The 22,917-nt window shown below is 46.6% G+C and overlaps 1 protein-coding gene and 2 pseudogenes across 3 annotated transcripts in view; 1 reads left to right on the top strand and 2 right to left on the bottom strand.

Moving 5' to 3' along the window:
* USH1G (USH1 protein network component sans) overlaps positions 1 to 22,237 on the bottom strand; it is a 91,949-nt gene extending 69,712 nt beyond the window's left edge. For 2 of the 3 annotated variants that reach the window (XM_063960671.1, XM_063960672.1), the window contains exon 1: positions 21,893 to 22,237. In XM_063960671.1, coding sequence (XP_063816741.1) covers positions 21,893 to 22,056 — 164 coding nt within the window. In that variant the 5' untranslated portion in view covers positions 22,057 to 22,237. The remainder of the gene's footprint in view (positions 1 to 21,892) is intronic. The other variant, XM_063960673.1, reaches the window with a different exon arrangement.
* LOC134893467 (5S ribosomal RNA) lies at positions 10,255 to 10,373 on the bottom strand (annotated as a pseudogene).
* LOC134893183 (5S ribosomal RNA) lies at positions 12,628 to 12,746 on the top strand (annotated as a pseudogene).
* Positions 22,238 to 22,917: the final 680 nt, after the last annotated feature.

Genomic DNA, 22,917 nt, shown 5'->3' with positions numbered 1-22,917 from the left:
TCCTGGACTCACGTCACCGTTACGGTCAACTACAATATCTTATTGACTGGAAGGGTTATGGTCCTGAGGAACGTTCATGGACCAATGCTTCTGATGTCCATGCTCCTGCCTTGGTCCGGAGATTCCATTCCAAGTTTCCTCAAAAGCCAAAGAAGTGTCCTGGGGCCACTCCTAAAGGGGGGGGTGCTGTCACGATCCAGGTATCTGGACGCCATTTCTTACCCATCAGATGCCTCCTAAGGCTGGCTCAGCGCTCCAGGACCGGATCCCATCTGTTATCCTAATGTTCACATTCCTGCATCCTCTCCTGTCTCTCTGAGACGCTGTCACAGTAACGCCTTATTACATCTGGCATGGCGTCTCCCGCGGCCTCCGCCGCCGTCCCTGAGCTTCTGCATGCAGAGTGTCAGAGTGGCGATTACGTCAGCCGCGGCCTCCGCTGTGTCCGCGTAGTTGGATGTGCACTTGTCAGCCTGGCGTCTCCTGTCTCCAGTGGCCGGCGCCGCCATTACTGTTTTCATTACCACATGGATTACAAACCAAACTTCCCTCCAAGTGTCTGCATGGGCGCAGCCATCTTGGATTCTGTCAGCTGATCATTTCCTCCAATCTGTTGTCAGTATTGTTAATCTGCATAATTGCCTAGCCAATCCCTTCCTTGCTGCAGGTATAAATACACTGTGCCTGAGCAAGGAAGGCGTCAGTGCTTTGGTTGTCAAACCTAGTTCCTGTTTGTCTCTCTCCTGTGATTGTCTTCCAGGTTCCAGCTCCTGTCTCAAGACTTCCACCATAGAGACCCGCACCAGCATTCCACCTGCGGTGTAGCCTGACTCTCCAATCCATTGTGGATTCATCTGTTTCCAGCTACAACATTACCTGCTTCCAGCTCAGCTTCCAGCAGAGTACAGCTTCCCTTAAAGGGCCGGTGTCCTTTCTACACTTTACCACTCTCCACCGGTATTATTATTTCTCCGCTCTCAAGTTCTACATTTCAGTTCATATTTCATCGCTCCCAAGTTCATTTATTATTTAACTGGTTCCAGCCAGTATCCACTCCGTGCTAACAACAGTCTGGTTCCAGCCAGTATCCACAGCAGCTGTTTTATCTTCAGCAACCCAGCTTTTCCTGGAACACCAGCTGGCACAATCCTGGGTTATCTCCATTGCTACAGTCGGGCCTGGTAAGGACTTTCCATCTAGAAGATCATAAGAACTATCTCACACTACCAGTGCCCTGTGGCTCCTGCCATCCTGTAGTACCCAGGAACTGTATTTATTCTTTGCTGACTTTTACGTTTTCTTTTACTGCTGCTGTGTTGCGGAGTTGTCATAATAAACATCATTGACTTTTATCCAAGTTGTCGTGGTCACGCCTTCGGGCAGTTATTATTTATGTTACTTACATGTCCAGGGGTCTGATACAACCTCCCAGGTTCCGGTACATCTCAGCCCCTACAACTGAGGCTGCCTCCCGTCAGCTCAGGCCCTCAGTTGTGACACCCAGGGTGCCGTAGGTGGCGCAAAGGGAGGCTGGATGTGCAGAACCCCTTTCAAAAAAAGTCTGAACCTCAAGGAGGGCAGCCAATTGTTTCTGGAAGAAAATGGATAAGGCCAAAATCTGGACCTTTACGGATCCCAACCTCAGGCCCATATCCACACCTGCTTGTAGGAAGAGGAGAAACCGTCCCAGTTGAAACTCCACCCCAGGAAATTTCTTGGACTCACACCAAGATACATATTTCTTCCAAATTCGATGGTAATGTTTAGATGTTACTCCTTTCCTAGCCTGTATCAGGGTAGGAATAACCTTGTTCGGAATGCCCTTTCAAGCTAGTATCAGGCGTTCAACCTCCATGCCGTCAAACGTAGCCACGGTAAGTCTTGATAGGCAAACGGCCCCTGCTGCAGCAGGTCCTACCGAAGAGGAAGAGGCCTCGGATCTTCCAGCAGTAGATCCAGAAGAGGGTCGCTTGAATCCTTGTTCTCCTTATGAGTTTTTAGAACTCTTGGGATGAGTGGAAGTGGAGGAAACACGTACACCGACTGGAACACCCACGGAGTCACTAGGGCATCCACCGCCACTGCTTGCGGGTCCATCGACCTGGAACAATACCTCCAAAGCTTCTTGTAGAGACGAGAGGCCATCATGTCGATCTGCGGTACGCCCCAAAGATCTGTTACCTCCTTGAACACCTCCAGATGGAGACCCCACTCCCCTGGATGGAGCTCGTGTCTGCTGAGGAAGTCCGCTTCCCAGTTGTCTACTCCCGGAATGAAGATTGCTGACAGCGCCAATGCGTGCTTTTCTGCCCAGAGGATGATTCTTGTTACCTCTAACATTGCAGCTCTGCTTTTCATTCCGCCCTGTCGGTTTATGTAAGCCACTGTTGTCACATTGTCCGACTGCACTTGAATGGGCCGATTTCTCAGAAGATGGGCCGCTTGGGCAGGCAGAGTCCCTCTTTTATACAGTACGGCAGGGAGAGTCCCTCTTTTATACAGTACGGCAGGGAGAGTCCCTCTTTTACACAGTACGGCAGACAGAGTCCCTCTTTTACACAGTACGGCAGGCAGAGTCCCTCTTTTACACAGTACAGCAGCTAGAGTCCCCTTTTACACAGTATGGCAGGCACAGTCCCCTTTTACACAGTATGGCAGGCAGAGTCCCCTTTTACACAGTACGGCAGGCAGAGTCCCCCCTTTTTACACATTACAGCAGGCAGAGTCCCCCCTTTTTACACATTACAGCAGGCAGAGTCCCCCTTTTTACACATTACAGCAGGCAGAGTCCCCCTTTTTAATACAGTATAGCAGGAGAGTCCCGCTTTTTACACATTAGGCAGCAGAGTCCACCTTTTTACACATTACAGTGGAATAGTCCCCCTTTTTTACACATTAGGCAGGCAGAGAACCCTTTTACACATTACGGCAGTAGCGTCCCTCTTTTTACACATTACGGCAGGGGAGAGAGAGAGAGAGCTAAGCACAGTCAACTTTCATCATGTTCCTCTTCACAAGCACCGTGTGCACCAGTGGGTCAGACAGGAACTTCCTCATCTGCTCCAGGGCGCTCTTCTCCTCCAGACCAGTGACCGGGGGTCCCCGCCATCCTCCAGCAGCAGCGGCAACAAGTATTTCTGGGAGTCCGCCTCCAGGCCAGCACTGCAGTCATCTCCCCCTCCCGGGTCTGACATCCACGGAGCGGAGGCTGTGGGACAGTAACCAGGGGCGCCGGAAGAGGAGGGACAGTACAGCGGCAGCAGCAGAGATCGCACCACAGAATGGAGGAGGAGCTTCTGTCTTCTCCCTGCTCCGTGTCCTCCTCCAGCAGCCTACCCTTAATCCCAGCAGCGTCCAATTTCCACCGCCTGCCGCAGCTTTGGAGACAAACAACTCCTTTTTGGGGGCACCTTCTCCATCTGGGCCGTGCTGCCAGCGGTTCTGCGCCTACAGTGCATATGCGCTGTGGGCAAGGCACCACTGGCACACACCTAGTTATGGTCCCGATTCTCGGCTCTGGAGCTGAATCCTTTTTTGAAGCCATATCTGGAAATGCAGAGAGATACCAAATGCTTTTGTAGTGTTCTTATAGATGTGGTTTTAGTTTGACGGTCCACCAGCTGGTGATCAGTAGATCATGAAACGCATTTCTCCGCCTCTGCTACCTTTCAGCGGCTTCCTCAGTCAGCATGAATCACGTTTGTGGTGTTGCTCTATTTATTTCAAAAGATCGCGGTGCGGACATTTTAATAGTGAAGGAATTGTTAATGTGTTTTTGATCCGATTATCCTGAAATATTGCTGTCTCAAAATATTATTCTTCTGTTAAGAAAGTAAAATGCAATCCTGTAATGTTTTCCTTTGCTCAGTCAAAAGGTTTTTCTTGTGTAAGAATCTGATCATATGAACGTTGCAGGCTTGCTCAAGATGCTAGCCTCTTCACTGTGCCACCTGCACCATCGCAAGGCCCTTTGCCATGTGCAGTTGCAGAAAAATGCCACTCTGCTTCTGTACCAAAATCATCATTATGAGAGCATGAGTTGGTAAAGTGTTTCTTGTTCTTAAATTGAGTGGCTGACCCCCTGGGAGAAGTAGAAGATCTTTTTTTTTTGTGATTTTTCAAATTTTTCCTTCAACAAGTTTGAAAACAAGAACATAGCTAAAATGTTCAGTTTTTGTTTTTCCTTTGTAATACTCCACAAACTGGTGAATTGTAGCTTGCACACTGGTCTAATGATAGCCGGGTGACTGAGGCTTCTTCTCGTGAGTAGTGTTGCTCCCAGTCTGCTGTTTCTCTCCCTCCCAGCGGAATCAGTACGAGATACAGCCGAGATACAGCCGAGATCCCGACGGTGAGCACAGCGTGTCCCCTCGTGGGCTCGCTGAGCTTGCTGCACTTCCGGCCCGGTACTGTGGTGGCGTGGACCACCACCAAAGAGGGGTAACCAGCCGGTGGTCAAGACTCCGACCACCGGTATTTCAGCTGGTGTTGGGATTCCGGCGTCGGTATCCTGACCTCCGGGATCTTGACGGGCGGTCAATTGACTGCCTCCCCTCCCAGCACCCATTCTCCAAGTTTCTGTTCTTCGCTGCTCCCAGCACACATTCTCCCAGTCTGATACTCCACTTTATCAAATGTGACACAACTTGTCCAGGGACAGGTTAGGTTTGAGTGGGCTTAAATTAGTGACCAAGGGGCTTTTCTTCACTATTTTAAGCCCACCCAAACCCATCCTGTACCTGGACCACTTGTAGTGTAAAAGGTGGGCCTATTCAACACAACTGAAGAATCTTTCCACATGAAATATCTATCCACTTAAGTTTGTGCGCCTGCATGCAGAATCATGGCCCTCATTCCGAGTTGTTCGCTCGTTCTTTTTCATCGCATCGCAGTGAAAATCCGCTTAGTACGCATGCGCAATGTTCGCACTGCGACTGCGCCAAGTAACTTTACTATGAAGAAAGTATTTTTACTCACGGCTTTTTCTTCGCTCCGGCGATCGTAATGTGATTGACAGGAAATGGGTGTTACTGGGCGGAAACACGGCGTTTCAGGGGCGTGTGGCTGAAAACGCTACCGTTTCCGGAAAAAACGCAGGAGTGGCCGGGGAAACGGTGGGAGTGCCTGGGCGAACGCTGGGTGTGTTTGTGACGTCAACCAGGAACGACAAGCACTGAACTGATCGCACAGGCAGAGTAAGTCTGGAGCTACTCTGAAACTGCTAAGTAGTTAGTAATCGCAATATTGCGAATACATCGGTCGCAATTTTAAGAAGCTAAGATTCACTCCCAGTAGGCGGCGGCTTAGCGTGTGTAACTCTGCTAAATTCGCCTTGCGACCGATCAACTCGGAATGAGGGCCCATGTCCCCAAACACACCTGAAGAGAAACGTGAACTAAAAAAAAATATTGTTTGTTGATTTTTAAATACAATTTTCATGAATCACTCAATAACGAAAGCGCGTATAGCATGTGATCCCATCATGATCCCAAAATAAAACTTTAGGGATTTATTAACAACAGTATGAACAATTTGTGAGATTTTTCTGTTTTCCAAAAATAAAAAAAATGTGGCTTTTTGCTAAAATCTTGATTTGAACACATTTTTAATTTAAATTTTTATGGAAAAATAATGCTTTGTTATATATCATATGAAAGCCAAAAATGTCTAACATGAGACCGCCAAATAGGTGACCTGCAAGTGCAATTTAAAAAAATGTTAATAGAAAATTGTTCATGAAAACATTGCAGCTGTAAAGGCATATAACTTCAAAACCAGTGTGCACATCAGCCAAAGATTTGGGGGTTTTCTCATACCCAATTCAGCATTTATTATACCAAATTACATTACAATCTGAAAGGTAAGGTCAGTTTGAAACCTGTGTTGATTTGGTGGTGGTGTGGGGTGGCTGCATACACACTGAACAAGGGGGAGTGTGAGGAGGGGGGGGGGGGGAGGTTACACGGCTCTAGACACTGATACATAGTGACTGGGATGGAGGGGTGGACATACACATACACAGTGTTTGTGTACTATGCAGCTACATACACTGACCCCTGGGGGAGAGGGGGGCACTACCTTATAATCCCTGCTCTGCAATGTAGTTGATTTGCCTTGCCTAGCACATTAGGCTTATATAAATCTCAGGGGGGTATCCTATTGGCTTTTGGATGCTAAAAAACTGCCTGATAAAGCGATGTATGACTGATGGTCATTATTGTGGTATCCAATTAGATAAAATGGACCCGCAATCGCACGATAACACATGGGATAAATTCCCAATTCGTTGTGTTATCGTGGCTCTGGCAGCTGCTTTTTGGGAATTATGCAAATACCCAATAAATGGTGGCATTGGGGGATAAGGATGCTGGCATAATTGAATAGCCCCCGGTGAAACAATTACCCATGGTAGTATTAGTATTCCTAGGTCATACATCTTTTTCTCACGTGAAATTGATAACACGCAATGCATACTTTCGGATTTTATTGAATTTAATAGGAAAAGTGGGTATAGGTTTTCCTTAATTTCAGAATTAGCATTCATGTCAGATATATGGGGGGTATGTAATAGCCTGGGAGAAACAGGAAGTCTGAGACTTTGTGCGAGTTCTTCTGTTTTGTTTTTAACGGAAATCATGTTCACAGCAAAACCAGGTTGGTGTCATGTAAATGATTGGCACTCTAAAAAAACAGGAGAACTGGCACAAAGTCTCGCACTTTACACAGAATACGCTATTAAGCTTCTTCATGTGAAAAACTGGTTTGCACCAAAATGACTAGATGACATTTTCAAAAAGCAACATATAGAAAACTGCCAACAGAACAAGTGACCTATATGGCCATGGAATCATAATCACTGATACAGTTACGTTTTCTGTGGCCTGATCGCTCAAAACCAACTTAACAGTATCCTACATGGAGCACAGGGATATTAATACATGGGGGAAGTCCCATGTGCAGTGTTCCTTACTACCTTTTGCTGGTGGTGTTATATTCTATATGAAGTTTTCAGAAGATGGCGCATAAACAGAAGATAGAAAAGGCTATGGCATGTGCCAACGTTGCTAATATATTGCACACAAGAAGGCAATGATGGCAAAAGTAAAGGGGTGCATGCATACATTATAGGGGGATGCATGCACCCATTACAGCTACCGTATCTATAATGGGTGCATGAACCCCCTATGATGGGTGTAGTGTTCACGCTCGGTTATTTTAGCAGTGCTGTGCATTGCCAGATTTTAAAGTGGCAAAATGTGTCCTGCTCTATTCGTGGTGCCCTGCTAAAACAGCCTGCCCAGTGCCATCCCCACCCACGGGCCGCAGTGTCCCACAGGAAAAGGAAAAGATGCTGTTTCCGATCGCAGCTGGGTGAATAGATGCCATGAGGGGAGATCTTGAGAGAAGCCCGGCACCTCTGTTAGTGCTGAACACGCCTCCAAGAGTGACTCCATCGGGGCCACACCCCCTCCTTGGATGATCACGCGCTTTTTTTGGGGAGCAGCGCAAAGAAGCCCTCCGTGCACGTCAGCTCCCTGCCCCCACCCCATTCTGCCAGGAACACTAGATATGCCACTGCATAGGGGCCTATTCACTAAAGTAGTTCTGTAGAAAACTTGAATTTCAGAGGATACTCGCATTATATAAGCATCAGGGATATTTAATATGATGGTACCGCAGGAGATATGAGAGAAATCTATGGAAGACCCCCCCATAGCTTTGTATCTAGGCTGGTAAAATAAGTAGTTTAACCTTCGGTCAGGTGCAAATGATCTGATAGGCACAGCTCTCACAATTTTCCCGCCCCCTCTTTTCCTAGTCGACAGCGCCGCTTGCGGTGTTGTGTAGCTGTCACTTATCTAATGATGTTTGATAGCATATACAGGTGAAACTCCGAAAATTAGAATATCGTGCAAAAGTTGATTTAGTTCAGTAATTCAACTTAAAAGGTGAAACTGATATATTATATAGACTCATGACATGCAAACTGAGATTTGAAAACTCCAAATCAGAGGCGTAACTAGGGTTTTCAGAGCCCAGGGCAAGATGGAAAATGGCGCCCCCCCTCCCCCCCCCCAAAAAAAAAAAACCCACCAAAAGAAGCATGTGCGGGCGAAAAAAATAAGATTTTAAACCTACCGGTAAATCTTTTTCTCGTAGTCCGTAGAGGATGCTGGGGACTCCGTAAGGACCATGGGGGATAGACGGGCTTCGCAGGAGACATGGGTACTTTAAGAAAGAACTTTAGGTATGGGTGTGCACTGGCTCCTCCCTCTATGCCCCTCCTCCAGGCCGCAGTTAGAGAAACTGTGCCCAGAGGAGACGGACAGTACGAGGAAAGGATTTTTGTTAATCCAAGGGCAAGATTCATACCAGCCCACACCATTCACACCGTATAACTTGTGATATACTAACCAGTTAACAGTATGAAAACAACATAGCATCAGTCCGAGACCGATGAAACTATAACATAACCCTTTAGTAAGCAAAACTATATACAAGTCTTGCAGAAGTAGTCCGCACTTGGGACGGGCGCCCAGCATCCTCTACGGACTACGAGAAAAATATTTACCGGTAGGTTTAAAATCTTATTTTCTCTTACGTCCTAGAGGATGCTGGGGACTCCGTAAGGACCATGGGGATTATACCAAAGCTCGCAAACGGGCGGGAGAGTGTGGATGACTCAGCAGCACCGATTGAGCAAACAGGAGGTCCGCCTCAGCCAGGGTATCAAACTTATAGAATTTTGCAAAGGTGTTTGAACCCGACCAAGTAGCAGCTCGGCACAGCTGTAGTGCCGAGACCCCTCAGGCAGCCGCCCATGAAGAACCCACCTTCCTAGTGGAATGGGCCTTGACCGATTTTGGTAACGGCAATCCAGCCGTAGAATGAGCCTGCTGAATCGTGTTACAGATCCAGCGAGCAATAGTCTGCTTTGAAGCAGGAGCGCCAACCTTGTTGGCTGCATACAGGACAAACAGTGCTTCTGTTTTTCTGACTCTAGACGTTCTGGCCACGTAAATTTTCAAAGCCCTGACCACATCAAGGGACTCTGAATCCTCCAAGTCTCGCGTAGCCACAGGCACCACAATAGGTTGGTTCATATGAAAAGATGACACCACCTTAGGCAAAAATTGAGGACGGGTCCGCAATTCCACTCTATCCATATGGAAAACCAGATAGGGGCTTTTATGAGACAAAGCCGCCAATTCCGACACACGCCTAGCCGAAGCTAAGGCTAATAACATGACCACCTTCCAAGTGAGATATTTTAACTCCACCGTTTGAAGTGGTTCAAACCAGTGCGATTTAAGGAAACTCAATACCACATTAAGGTCCCAAGGCGCCACCGGAGGTACAAAAGGAGGCTGAATATGCAGCTCTCCCTTCACAAAAGTCTGTACTTCTGGGAGAGAAGCTAATTCTTTCTGAAAGAAAATGGATAAGGCCGAAATCTGAACCTTAATGGAGCCTAATTTTAGGCCAAAATTCACTCCAGTTTGTAGGAAGTGAAGGAAACGACCCAGATGGAATTCTTCCGTAGGAGCATTCCTGGCCTCACATCAAGAAACATACTTTCGCCATATATGGTGATAATGTTTAGCTGTCACGTCCTTCCTAGCCTTTATCAGAGTAGGAATGACCTCATCCGGAATGCCCTTTTCCGCTAGGATCCGGCGTTCAACCGCCATGCGGTAAGTCTTGGAACAGACAGGGCCCCTGTTGCAACAAGTCCTGCCTTAGAGGAAGAGGCACTAACAACAGGAGAAAAAGAAAGCTCTTGTGTGGGCGCACTCTTATACAAAAAAGAAATTCTTTAAATGTGTGTCAAAAAGACATTTAAAACATCCATTTATTATTCAAGGTTAAAAAACTATTACCCATCTATGATCCAAAAGTGAAATAAGAAAGAGATATAACGAGTATACAAAAAATGTTAAAATGTTCTGGTCTTTGTTTGGAGAGGTTGTAGACACTTATTTGTCTGACAGCCGTCTCCCCTGACCAGTACAGAAATTCTGTATTAGTGAAACCAAGGAAGGAGAAAAGTGTGTATCTTCAAAGAGCCAATATGGTTGGATCTATGTTGTACACTTGGCTGGCGACCAGATGCTCAGATTACCCACGTATTGGGGCTGTCTGTTGCCGTGATTAAAGTCTGACGCTGGACTTATTATATACCAAAACAGGAGGGTGAAAGAAGATTAGTGGTGATACTGCTGTTGGTGGTCACCTTGAAAAGGAGTAGTACCTACTCTACAACACCGGGTATTCCCAGGAAGTCTCCTCTCCCGGTACTGACCCAGCCCAACGCCGTTTTGCTTCCAAGATCGAACGAGATCGGGCATTAGCGGCGTGGTATGGTAGTAGAGGAACTATATACCAATGAGAGTGCACCTATATAGGAGAATAAGGTAAAGTGTGGATCTGCTTTCCCGTTAGGCAGGGCGCAGCGACTCCCACTGCCGTGGTGTCACATGTCCTGGATCGTGGATGAGAGTCCACAGAAAAGTAGAAAAGTAGGAAAAAGTATAAGGAATAATCTTAATTAATTTTCACTTAATTAATAGTTATACATTATTCTTATTTGTGTTTTTTTATTTTATATTTTAATTCTCATATGAGATATGATAGAAGAAAGAAGTTCATAGGAGAACTCAAGCGTCAGACAGATTAATCAATCAAGTAGAAGTATGCACATATATTCTCTTCAATAGAGACATAAAATATTGCTATAGTGCAAAGATCATGCATGAATAGGACTCCTTTCTAATTACCAAAAATTTGTGGCAAATAATTAATTAATTTAAACAGCTGTAGTATCACTTACTGAAAGAGTAATTAATCTGGGCACAGTATTGAAAATTATGGTCCTTATGCATTATATACTGTGACACTGATAAGTTGCTTGCTGACCGCAAAAAAAACACAAAAAAACAGACAGGACTGAAAATTGCCTACTAGACCTGACTATGTTGATCTTATGCTAATAATATGTGTATACACGATCACCTATGAGCACTTGTGTAGCAAATGTGGATATACCCACACTGTCTATAAGACTGTGTCCTGATATGCTGATCATATTTAGAAGTCTGTCAGATGTAGGTATATATATATATATATATATATATATATATATAATCGTCTACCCAGTAAAAGCAGGTTTATAAGACTCAGAAAAAGTGACAGTCAGAAAAAGTCCTACCTGACGGCAATTAGTGCCAGCCGGTCCTCTTATGCGTAGGACTGGAATGGGCACTGTGACGCTATTGAGCTGCTAGGTGTATGGCCAAAAAAATGGAGCTCAAAATACCTAAATAGACCTGACTATATCATTCACATATTAATAAATATGTGTGTATTATTCGCATATAAATAAGTGTACAGCCAATGTGGATATGCCCATACTGATATGAGGCTATATCCAGGTACGCTGGTCACACATGAGTGAATGATGTGTCAGATATGAGTATATGAGTGTGGTAGTGCACCCAGCGGGTGCGGGCTTACGAGACTCCAATTGTGACCGTCAGGGAAGTGGGTGAAAAAGTCCTATCCTGAGAGCGGTTGGTGCCAGCGGGTCCTTCCTTGCGTGGAAAACGCGTTTCGCCCGTACGGGCTTGTTCACTTCCTGGATCCAATTAATATGTGAATGATATAGTCAGGTCTATTTAGGTATTTTGAGCTCCATTTTTTTGGCCATACACCTAGCAGCTCAATAGCGTCACAGTGCCCATTCCAGTCCTACGCATAAGAGGACCGGCTGGCACTAATTGCCGTCAGGTAGGACTTTTTCTGACTGTCACTTTTTCTGAGTCTTATAAACCTGCTTTTACTGGGTAGACGATTATATATATATATATATATATATATATATATATATATACCTACATCTGACAGACTTCTAAATATGATCAGCATATCAGGACACAGTCTTATAGACAGTGTGGGTATATCCACATTTGCTACACAAGTGCTCATAGGTGATCGTGTATACACATATTATTAGCATAAGATCAACATAGTCAGGTCTAGTAGGCAATTTTCAGTCCTGTCTGTTTTTTTGTGTTTTTTTTGCGGTCAGCAAGCAACTTATCAGTGTCACAGTATATAATGCATAAGGACCATAATTTTCAATACTGTGCCCAGATTAATTACTCTTTCAGTAAGTGATACTACAGCTGTTTAAATTAATTAATTATTTGCCACAAATTTTTGGTAATTAGAAAGGAGTCCTATTCATGCATGATCTTTGCACTATAGCAATATTTTATGTCTCTATTGAAGAGAATATATGTGCATACTTCTACTTGATTGATTAATCTGTCTGACGCTTGAGTTCTCCTATGAACTTCTTTCTTCTATCATATCTCATATGAGAATTAAAATATAAAATAAAAAAACACAAATAAGAATAATGTATAACTATTAATTAAGTGAAAATTAATTAAGATTATTCCTTATACTTTTTCCTACTTTTCTACTTTTCTGTGGACTCTCATCCACGATCCAGGACATGTGACACCACGGCAGTGGGAGTCGCTGCGCCCTGCCTAACGGGAAAGCAGATCCACACTTTACCTTATTCTCCTATATAGGTGCACTCTCATTGGTATATAGTTCCTCTACTACCATACCACGCCGCTAATGCCCGATCTCGTTCGATCTTGGAAGCGAAACGGCGTTGGGCTGGGTCAGTACCGGGAGAGGAGACTTCCTGGGAATACCCGGTGTTGTAGAGTAGGTACTACTCCTTTTCAAGGTGACCACCAACAGCAGTATCACCACTAATCTTCTTTCACCCTCCTGTTTTGGTATATAATAAGTCCAGCGTCAGACTTTAATCACGGCAACAGACAGCCCCAATACGTGGGTAATCTGAGCATCTGGTCGCCAGCCAAGTGTACAACATAGATCCAACCATATTGGCTCTTTGAAGATACACACTTTTCTCCTTCCTTGGTTTCACTAATACAGAATTTCTGTACTGGTCAGGGGAGACAGCTGTCAGACAAATAAGTGTCTACAACCTCTCCAAACAAAGACCAGAACATTTTAACATTTTTTGTATACTCGTTATATCTCTTTCTTATTTCACTTTTGGATCATAGATGGGTAATAGTTTTTTAACCTTGAATAATAAATGGATGTTTTAAATATCTTTTTGACACACATTTAAAGAATTTCTTTTTTGTATAAGAGTGCGCCCACACAAGAGCTTTCTTTTTCTCCTGTTGTTAGTACTTGTACTTTCTGGCTCTGGGCGCACCACCAACTAGGACTACAATTCAAAAGAGTTTAACCTTTTTCAACTGTCCACATTTGGTTTTTTAGACATTTATACCATTATTTAATTTGGACCAGTGCCTGGTCGCTTCTTGTTCTCTTAGAGGAAGAGGCCACAGATCTTCTGTGAGCATCTCCTGCAGATCCGGATACCAGGCCCTTCGCGGCCAATCTGGAACAATGAGAATTGTCTGTACTCCTCTTTTTCTTATTATTCTCAACACCTTTGGGATGAGAGGAAGAGGAGGAAATACATAGACCGACTGGAACACCCACGGTGTCACTAGGGCGTCCACAGCTACCGCCTGAGGGTCTTTTGACCTGGCGCAATACCACTGTAGCTTTTTGTTGAGGCGGGACGCCATCATGTCTATCTGCGGCAGGCCCCACTGACTTGCAATCTGTGCGAAGACTTCCTGATGAAGTCCCCACTCTCCTGGATGCAGGTTGTGCCTGCTGAGGAAGTCTGCTTCCCAGTTGTCCACTCCCGGAATGAACACTGCTGACAGTGCGCTTATATGATTTTCCGCCCAGTGAAGAATCCTGGCGGCTTCCGCCATCGCCACTCTGCTCCTTGTGCCGCCTTGGCGGTTTACATGAGCCACCGCGGTGATGTTGTCTGACTGAATCAGAACTGGTAGGTCACGAAGTAAGGTCTCCGATTGACGAAGGGCGTTGTATATGGCCCTCAGCTCCAGGACGTTGATGTGAAGACAAGTCTCTTGACTTGTCCAAAGTCCTTGGAAGTTTCTTCCCTGTGTGACTGCTCCCCAACCTCGGAGGATGCATCCGTGGTCACCAGAACCCAGTCCTGAATGCCGAACCTGCGGCCCTCTAGAAGGTGAGCACTCTGTAGCCACCACAGGAGAGATACCCTGGCCCTGGGGGACAGGGCGATCAACTGATGAATCTGTAGATGTGACCCGGACCACTTGTCCAGTAGGTCCCATTGGAAGGTCCTCGCATGGAACCTGCCGAAAGGAATGGCCTCGTACGATGCCACCATCTTTCCCAGGACTCGAGTGCAGTGATGCACTGACACCTGTTTTGGCTTCAATAGGTTCCTGATCAGGGTCATGAGTTCCTGAGCCTTTTCTATCAGAAGATAAACACTTTTCTGGTCTGTATCCAGAATCATGGCCAAGAAGGTCAGACGAGTCGTAGGAACCAGCTGCGACTTCGAGATATTGAGAATCCAGCCGTGTTGCTGTAACACATTTAGTGAAAGTGACACACTGCTCGGCAACTGCTCTCTTGATCTCGCTTTTATGAGGAGATCGTCCAAGTACGGGATAATTGTGACCCCCTGCTTGCGCAGGAGCACCAACATTTCCGCCATTACCTTGGTGAAAATCCTCGGGGCCGTGGAAAGCCCAAACGGCAACGTCTGAAATTGGTAATGAAAATCCTGTACCGCAAATCTCAGGTACGCCTGATGAGGTGGATATATGGGAACATGAAGGTATGTATCCTTTATGTCCAGGGATACCATAAAATCCCCCCCCTCCAGGCTGGTGATGACCGCTCTGAGCGATTCCATCTTGAACTTGAACCTTTTCAAGTATAGGTTCAGGGATTTTAAATTTAAAATGGGTCTGACCGAACCGTCCGGTTTCGGGACTACAAACAGGGTTGAGTAATATCCTCTCCCTTGTTGAAGTAGGGGAACTTTGACCACCACCTGTTGAAGATACAATTTGTGAACTGCATTTAACACTAACTCCCTTTCTGGCGGAGAAGCCGGCAGGGCCGATTTGAAAAACCGGCGAGGAGGCACCTCTTCGAATTCCAGCTTGTAACCCTGAGAAACAATTTCTATTGCCCAGAAATCCACCTGTGAGTGAACCCAGATGTGGCTGAAAAGTCGAAGACGTGCCCCCACTGGGGCGGACTCCCGTAGCGGAGCCCCAGCGTCATGCGGTGGATTTTGTAGAGGCCGGGGAGGAGTTCTGTTCCTGGGAACTAGCTGTGTTGTGCAGCTTCTTTCCTCTGCCCTTACCGCTGGCAAGAAAGGACGCACCTCGTACTTTCTTGTTTCTCTCTGACCGAAAGGACTGCATTTGATAATGTGGCGCTTTCTTAGGCTGTGAGGGAATATAAGGCAAAAAATTGGATTTACCAGCTGTAGCCGTGGAGACCAGGTCCGAGAGACCTTCTCCAAACAATTCCTCACCCTTGTAAGGTAAAACCTCCATATGCCTTATTGAGTCGGCATCACCTGTCCATTGCCGGGTCCATAGGACTCGTCTAGCAGAAATCGACATAGCGTTGACTCTATAACCCAGCAAAGCAATGTCTCTTTGAGCATCTCTCATATGTAAGACAGCATCTTTTATATGTCCTAGGGTCAATAAGATGGTATCCTTATCCAGGGTCTCAATCTCCGCTGATAAGGTATCTGTCCACGCTGCTACCGCGCTACAAACCCAAGCCGACGCAATAGCCGGTCTGAGTAAAGTACCAGAATGTGTGTAAATGGGCTTCAAAATAACCTCCTGCTAGCGATCAGCAGGACCCCTTAGGGTAGCCGTATCTTGGGATGGCAGCACTACCTTTTTGGATAAGCGTGTCAACGCCTTGTCCACCCTAGGGGAGGATTCCCACTGTATCCTGTCCTTTGGCGGGAAAGGATACGCCATAAGAATCCTTTTGGGAATCTGCAGTTTTTTGTCTGGAGATTCCCACGCTTTTTTACACAACTCGTTCAGCTCATGAGAAGGGGGAAAGGTTACCTCATGTTTCTTCCCCTTATACATGTGTACCCTCGTGTCGGGGACAGGGGGTTCCTCTGTGATATGCAAAACATCTTTTATTGCAATAATCATATATCGAATACAGTTAGACAATTTTGGCTGTAACTTTGCATCATCGTAGTCGACACTGGAGACAGAATCCGTGTCGGTATCAGTGTCTACTATTTGGGATAGTGGGCGCTTTTGAGACCCCGAAGGTCCCTGCGACATAGGGACAGACATGGGTTGACTCCCTGACTGTTCCCTAGCCTCAGCTTTGTCTAATCTTTTGTGTAATAAATTCACATTAGCACTTAAAACATTCCACATATCCATCCAGTCAGGTGTCGGCGTTGTCGACGGAGACACCACATTCATTTGCTCCACCTCCTCCCTAGGAGAGCCTTCTACCTTAGACATGTCGACACACGCGTACTGACACACCAAACACACAGGGAATCCTCTTATCTGAAGACAGTTCCCCCACAAGGCCCTTTGGAGAGACAGAGAGAGAGTATGCCAGCACACACCCAGCGCTAATGACCCAGGTAAAAACACACAATATGTTTACCCAGATAGCGCTGTAATCTGTATATTGCGCCAATTATGTGCCCCCCCCCCCCCCCTCTTTAAAACCCTCTGTCTTTTCAAACATCGAAAAAACCTGGCTGGGGCTCTTTATATATACAGTGCCCAGCTGTATATATACACATTTGCCAGAAAAAGAGGTTTTATTGCTGCCCAGGGTGTGTCCCCTGCGCCCTGCACCCTTACAGTGACTGCCGTTTGTGTGTGCTGTGTGGGAGCAATGGCGCACAGCTTTACTGCTGTGCGTTACCTCAGTGAAGATCTGAAGTTTTCTGCCGCCTCTGAAGTCTTCTTTCTTCTCATACTCACCCGGCTTCTATCTTCCGGCTCTGCGAGGAGGACGGCGGCGCGGCTCTGGGACGTACGGCGAGGGTGAGACCTGCGTACCGATCCCTCTGGAGCTAATGGTGTCCAGTAGCCTAAGAAACAGAGCCAAACATTAAAGCAGGTCTGTTTCTATTCCCTCAGTCCCTCGATGCAGGGAGTCTGTTGCCAGCAGGCTGCCTGAAAATAAAAAACCTAACAAATATACTTTCTTTCAGGAAACTCAGGAGAGCTCCCTGTAATGCACCCAGTCTCCTCTGGGCACAGTAGTAAACTGAGGTCTGGAGGAGGGGCATAGAGGGAGGAGCCAGTGCACACCCATACCTAAAGTTCTTTCTTAAAGTGCCCATGTCTCCTGCGGAGCCCGTCTATCCCCCATGGTCCTTATGGAGTCCCCAGTATCCTCTAGGACGTAAGAGAAATGGGCGTGACCACGCACCAGAAGGGGTGTGACCATGCACCAGAAGGGGTGTGGCCACTGAAAATGACCCACAGTGCCAGTTACATTGCCCCACAGTGCCAGATACAATGCCCCACAGTGCCAGATACAATGCCCCACAGTGCCTGATACAATGCCCTACAGTGCCAGATATATTGCCCCACAGTGCCAGTTACAATGCCCCACAGTGCCAGTTACAATGCCCCACAGTGCCGGATACATGCCCCACAGTGCCGGATACATGCCCCACAGTGCCAGATACATTGCCCCACAGTGCCAGATACATTGCCCCACAGTGCCAGATACATGCCCCACAGTGCCAGTTACATGCCGCACTGTGCCAGATACATGCCCCACTGTGCCAGATACATGCCCAACTGTGCTAGTTACATGCCCCACTGTGCCAGATACATGCCCCAATGTGCCAGATACATGCCCCAATGTGCCAGTTACATGCCCCACTGTGCTCCCCCCCCCCCCCGGTCACTCACCGCTTGTGGCTCGCCTCTGATATGTGAGGGGAGGAGAGCGCAGCGCCTCTCCTTCCCCTCACCGCTCCAGGTCTCCGGCGGCTGTGTGGCACCGGTTCGCTAGCCAATCAGAGCTCGCGGACCGGCAGCCAATCAGGAGCCGGTCCACAAGCTCTGATTGGCTAACGCCGCCGGAGACCGGACACAGTGCTGGCAGCGGCGGTGAGGGGAGGGAGAGACGCTGCGCTGTCCTCCCCTCACATTACGGCGTGACGGGGGCGAGTGGGGCATGATACCCTGGCCGCCGGCGGCGCCCCCCTCTCCTGGGCCTGCCAAGGCGCCCAGGGCACGTGCCCCACTCGCCCTACCCTAGTTACGCCTCTGCTCCAAATCCAAAATCTCAGAAAATTAGAATATTACAGAAAATCAATAAAAAAAGGATTTTAAATACAGAAATGTCGGCCCTCTGAAAAGTATAATCATGCATATGTACTCAGTACTTGGTTTGGGCCCCTTTTGCATGAATTATTGCCTCATTGCGGCGTGGCATGGATTCTATCAGCATGTGGCACTGCTGAGGTGTTATGGAAGACCAGGATGCTTCAATAGCTTCAGCTCTTCTGCATAGTTTGTTCTCATGTCTCTCATCTTTCTCAGGTCAGGTTATATAATATATTAGTTTCAGCTTTTAAGTTGAATTACTGAAATAAATTAACTTTTGCACGATATTCTAATTTTCTGAGTTTCACCTGTAAGTCAGTTTTGTCTCCACCTTCCACAGTGAACGTAGTAAACAAAGCGATGTATCAAGCACATTGTTTTTTCTATAATTACTTGGTGTTGATGAAAAATGTATAAACGTTTCATAACTGCCAGAATAAAGCTGTGTACACACGGTGCGATATGCACTTAACTTTTCTTACGATTTTGACTATATAGTCAAAATCGTAAGGAAAGTTAGTGCATATTGCACTGTGTGTACACCACTTGCGATGCCGATGTGCAGTCCGCGAGATTGTCAGAGCAAGCAAAAATAGACTGTGCAGGCAAGTCAATTTTGACTATCTTGTGTAAAAGATAGTCAAAATTGTCACTTAGCCAAAATCGGTATCACATACACAGTCATCTTTGCTTGCAATACCGACCACAGTCCATGTCGCGCAGTAAGAATCGGGCATAGCCCAAATCTCACCATGTGTACCTTTACTTTCTTTGAATAAAATGCCACTGTTTTCCATAAACTATTCATTTAATTTGTTTTAAACCCCTCAGAAATGTTGTTTCTGGATGATTTAACGAAAATGAAGACATTTTTATGTTACAAACGCATTATTTTTATGTTGTGCCTATTGGGCTCATTGCGCCCGTTTATGTGACTTCGAACATTACGCCTGACCGAAGGTTAAAGAGCTTGGCACAACATCTAATGCATACCCTCCAACATTTTATACTCAAAAACCTGTACAAATTAGGAAAAGGGACGTGGCCACAGGTAAAGGAGCGTGGCCACACCCCTTTCCTATACTTTCAATGGAAATTTGGTGAGTCAAAAATCGGTACAAAGCCCTTTTTGGCCGGTACAGACCATAAAAAAACGGTACTGTACCAGCCAAAGAGGTACAGTTGGAGGGTATGCTAATGCCATTCAAGCCTATAGATAGGCTATATTTTCACATTTCACATAACGAGGGGGATCTTCTGACTCCTACCCAGCAGCCTATTTATAAGTGCACATGTATTGCCACACGGCCGCGTTACCACGTATGCAGAGAGAAGCCAGGTTTGCCAGAAGGTGATAGTGTAAGCTATGTATTTACTATGTGCTCTTCACAGGGACAAGCTCTTATAAGTGCCACTGACTTGGCAAAATAATTTTTATAAATAGGCAATAAAAATGATTTATTATTGCTGTAATATGTGGCGATATGAAATGACAGTTTAAGGAGACATCTTACTAAAGTATCTATGCATAAATGCACAAAAAAAGAAACCATTCTGCAGCATTGAGCTGTAAAGAGCAATCTTTTTCATTTCTGCATATATAGTAAAGGGAAAAGTGATGAGAAATGTATGATTTTTTGATTTGCCTTTTCGTTTTTGCTTGTCATATTCCTGCAGCCCCCATAAGGAGCATTGGTGGTCATTCCGAGTTGATCGCTAGTTGAAAATGTTCTCTGCGCAGTGATGAAGCAAAAAAAGGAACTTCTGCGCATGCGTATGCGGCGCAATGCACACGCGCGACGTACTTTCACAACTGCCGATGCAGTTTTACACAAGGTCTAGCGAAGCTTTTCAGTCGCACTGCTGGCCGCAGAGTGATTGACATGAAGTGGGCGTTTCTGGGTGTCAACTGACCGTTTTCAGGGAGTGTTCGAAAAAACCCAGGCGTGCCAGGAAAAACGCAGGCGTGGTTGGGAGAACGCAGGGTGTGTTTGTGACGTCAAATCCGGAACTGAACAGACTGAAGTCATCGCAAGCTAGGAGTAGGTCTGGAGCTACTCTGAAACTGCACAATTTTTTTTTGTAGCCGCTCTGCGATCCTTTCGTTTGCACTTCTGCTAAGCTAAAATACACTCCCAGAGGGCAGCGGCTTAGCGTTTGCACGACTGCTAAAAACTGCTAGCGAGCGATCAACTCGGAATGACCCCCAATGAGAGCTATGCACTTGTGAACATCGGTGAAAAGTGCAGATACAATATAGACAAAAATAATAAATAGGCCCCATAGGTACAATAAATATCCTATAGGACATCTGTCATCATCTGCAATACTATAGCTTCTCTGTATAATGCATATTGTTGGGTCTTAAGGTGGTACACACTATATAATATATTGCTTGATCTTGTCATCTGTCATGGAAAGCAAGGACCATTGTATATAGTGTATACTCCCAAATTCACTGTTTCATGAATTGGGTGGTAGCAGCGTCCCATCTGATGTGCTGCACCTCAGGAGGGATGATACCACAGATGACACTGTTTTGTTACAATAAGGATATCGGCCCCGGCAAATGACTCACTTGTGTCCCTACGGTATACCTATCTGTCTGACTTTACTTGCCCTCCCACCACCTGCTTATCTGTTACCTACTTGGCTGTTGTATAGCAAACTGAATACAAAATCCTAGTATACGCAAGTATACCTGGCCAATAAAGATGATTCTAATGGTGGGTACACACTGATAGATATATCTGCTGATCAACTGACCGGCAGATATATCTATGGACGGATCGGAAGGTGTGCTGTGCATACACACTGCCCAATCTGTCGCAGACTGACGTCATGAACTGGGCGGGCGTATACACACGCCCACCCAGTTCGGCTGTCAATCACCGCCGGCTGCCGCAGCATGTGTATGGGCGGTCGGCCGACCGCCCGTACACACACAGCGATGTGCCAATATATCGGTAGATATATTGGCCGTCGGCTGTACTGCGGGGCCGACGCGATATGTATGTGAACGACGGAGTTCACAGACAAATCTGGCCGACGGACCCGCGATATATCGGCCAGTGTGTACAGGCCTTAATTCTGAAATCGGGCACATTGTTCAGTGTGTATGTCTGATTGCGCACTTCTGCGGGTCGCATGTGTTTTCTTCTAGTCGGCCATGCTGCACAGACAACCAGAAGCACAGAGAACATTGCGCCATTGCCCCCTGCATCGTGCAAGTGTGAATGCACTGCACGATGCAAGGTCCCGTCGCCCATCCGATCGGCCAGGCACACATCGTTCACACATCGTTTCAGTACAGCAATACAATATATTCTTACATCACACTGCCACATCGTACAAGTGTAAGTGTGTACCTAGCTTTACTTGCTTCTACCTACAGTCCTACAAATACATGTGAAACGTGAGTCCATAGTTCCCTTGCACACAACACAACAGTGTAAGTGGTCTACGATAATTAATGACAATATGGGAGCCGGTCACACAGGAATATTGCACATAGGGAGCCATGCACCCTGCTGAGCACCCCGGGGGATGGAGAAGGGAACACTAGTGCAAGCAGCACACTAGTAGTGAGTGTAAGCGATGTATCTCACCCTCGGCTGACAATTACTCTGAGAGCTCCGAGATGTCCATGGTAAGCCGCCCATAGGGTTGGGGTCATTCCATCCTCATCGGGCGAGTTCAGATCTCTCCTGGTGGCCTCCTTCAAGACGTCCAGGAACCCGTCCCGGGCAGCACAGTGATAGCGCCCGTCCATCCTGCATGTCCCGGGGTCACCGACCTGCCCACGCCTGTCAGGACCCGGCCCGGTATCACCGCGCTCCCCCCTCTCCTATGTCACCGTCGCCAAGCTAATGGCTAATCCCCCTCCGGTGTAACAGGAGCCGCTCCGCCTCCCGCTTGTCACTCACAGTCACCGCCTGTGACAGGTCTGTGTGACGCCGCCCTCATCCCAGCAGGTTGTTATATATACTACATATCGCATTAGCTACCAATAGCAGGGACACATCGGGTCAGGGTGCACGGATGTCAGTGTGCCCAAGAAATGTATTTATTATAGCACATTTTGCTCCGTCCTGAGCAGATGCTTTTACATAGGCAATATGGTTATATGTGTATAAATAACGATGCTGAAGTTAGCTTCTTATTCGGCCAGCTTCTTATTCACTTCTTATTCAAGCTCTAGCTTCTTATTCACTTCTTATTCGAACTCCAGCTTCTTTTCTCTAAGGTCCTAGTGGATGCTGGGAACTCCGTAAGGACCATGGGGAATAGCGGGCTCCGAAGGAGGCTGGGCACTCTAGAAAGATTTATGACTACCTGGTGTGCACTGGCTCCTCCCACTATGACCCTCCTCCAAGCCTCAGTTAGATTTCATGCCCGGCCGAGGTTGGATGCACACTAGGGGCTCTCCTGAGCCCTTAGAAAGAAAGTATAGATTTAGGTTTTTTATTTTCAGTGAGACCTGCTGGCAACAGGCTCACTGCAGCGAGGGACTAAGGGGAGAAGAAGCGAACTCGCCTGCTTGCAGACGGATTGGGCTTCTTAGGCTACTGGACACCATTAGCTCCAGAGGGATCGACCGCAGGCCCAGTCCTTGGTGTTCGGTCCCGGAGCC

The sequence above is a fragment of the Pseudophryne corroboree genome, chromosome 3 (assembly GCF_028390025.1).
Source record: "Pseudophryne corroboree isolate aPseCor3 chromosome 3, aPseCor3.hap2, whole genome shotgun sequence".
Lineage (NCBI taxonomy): Eukaryota > Metazoa > Chordata > Amphibia > Anura > Myobatrachidae > Pseudophryne > Pseudophryne corroboree.
Note: the sequence above shows the minus strand (reverse complement) of the source record. Positions and strands in the feature narration are given on the sequence as shown.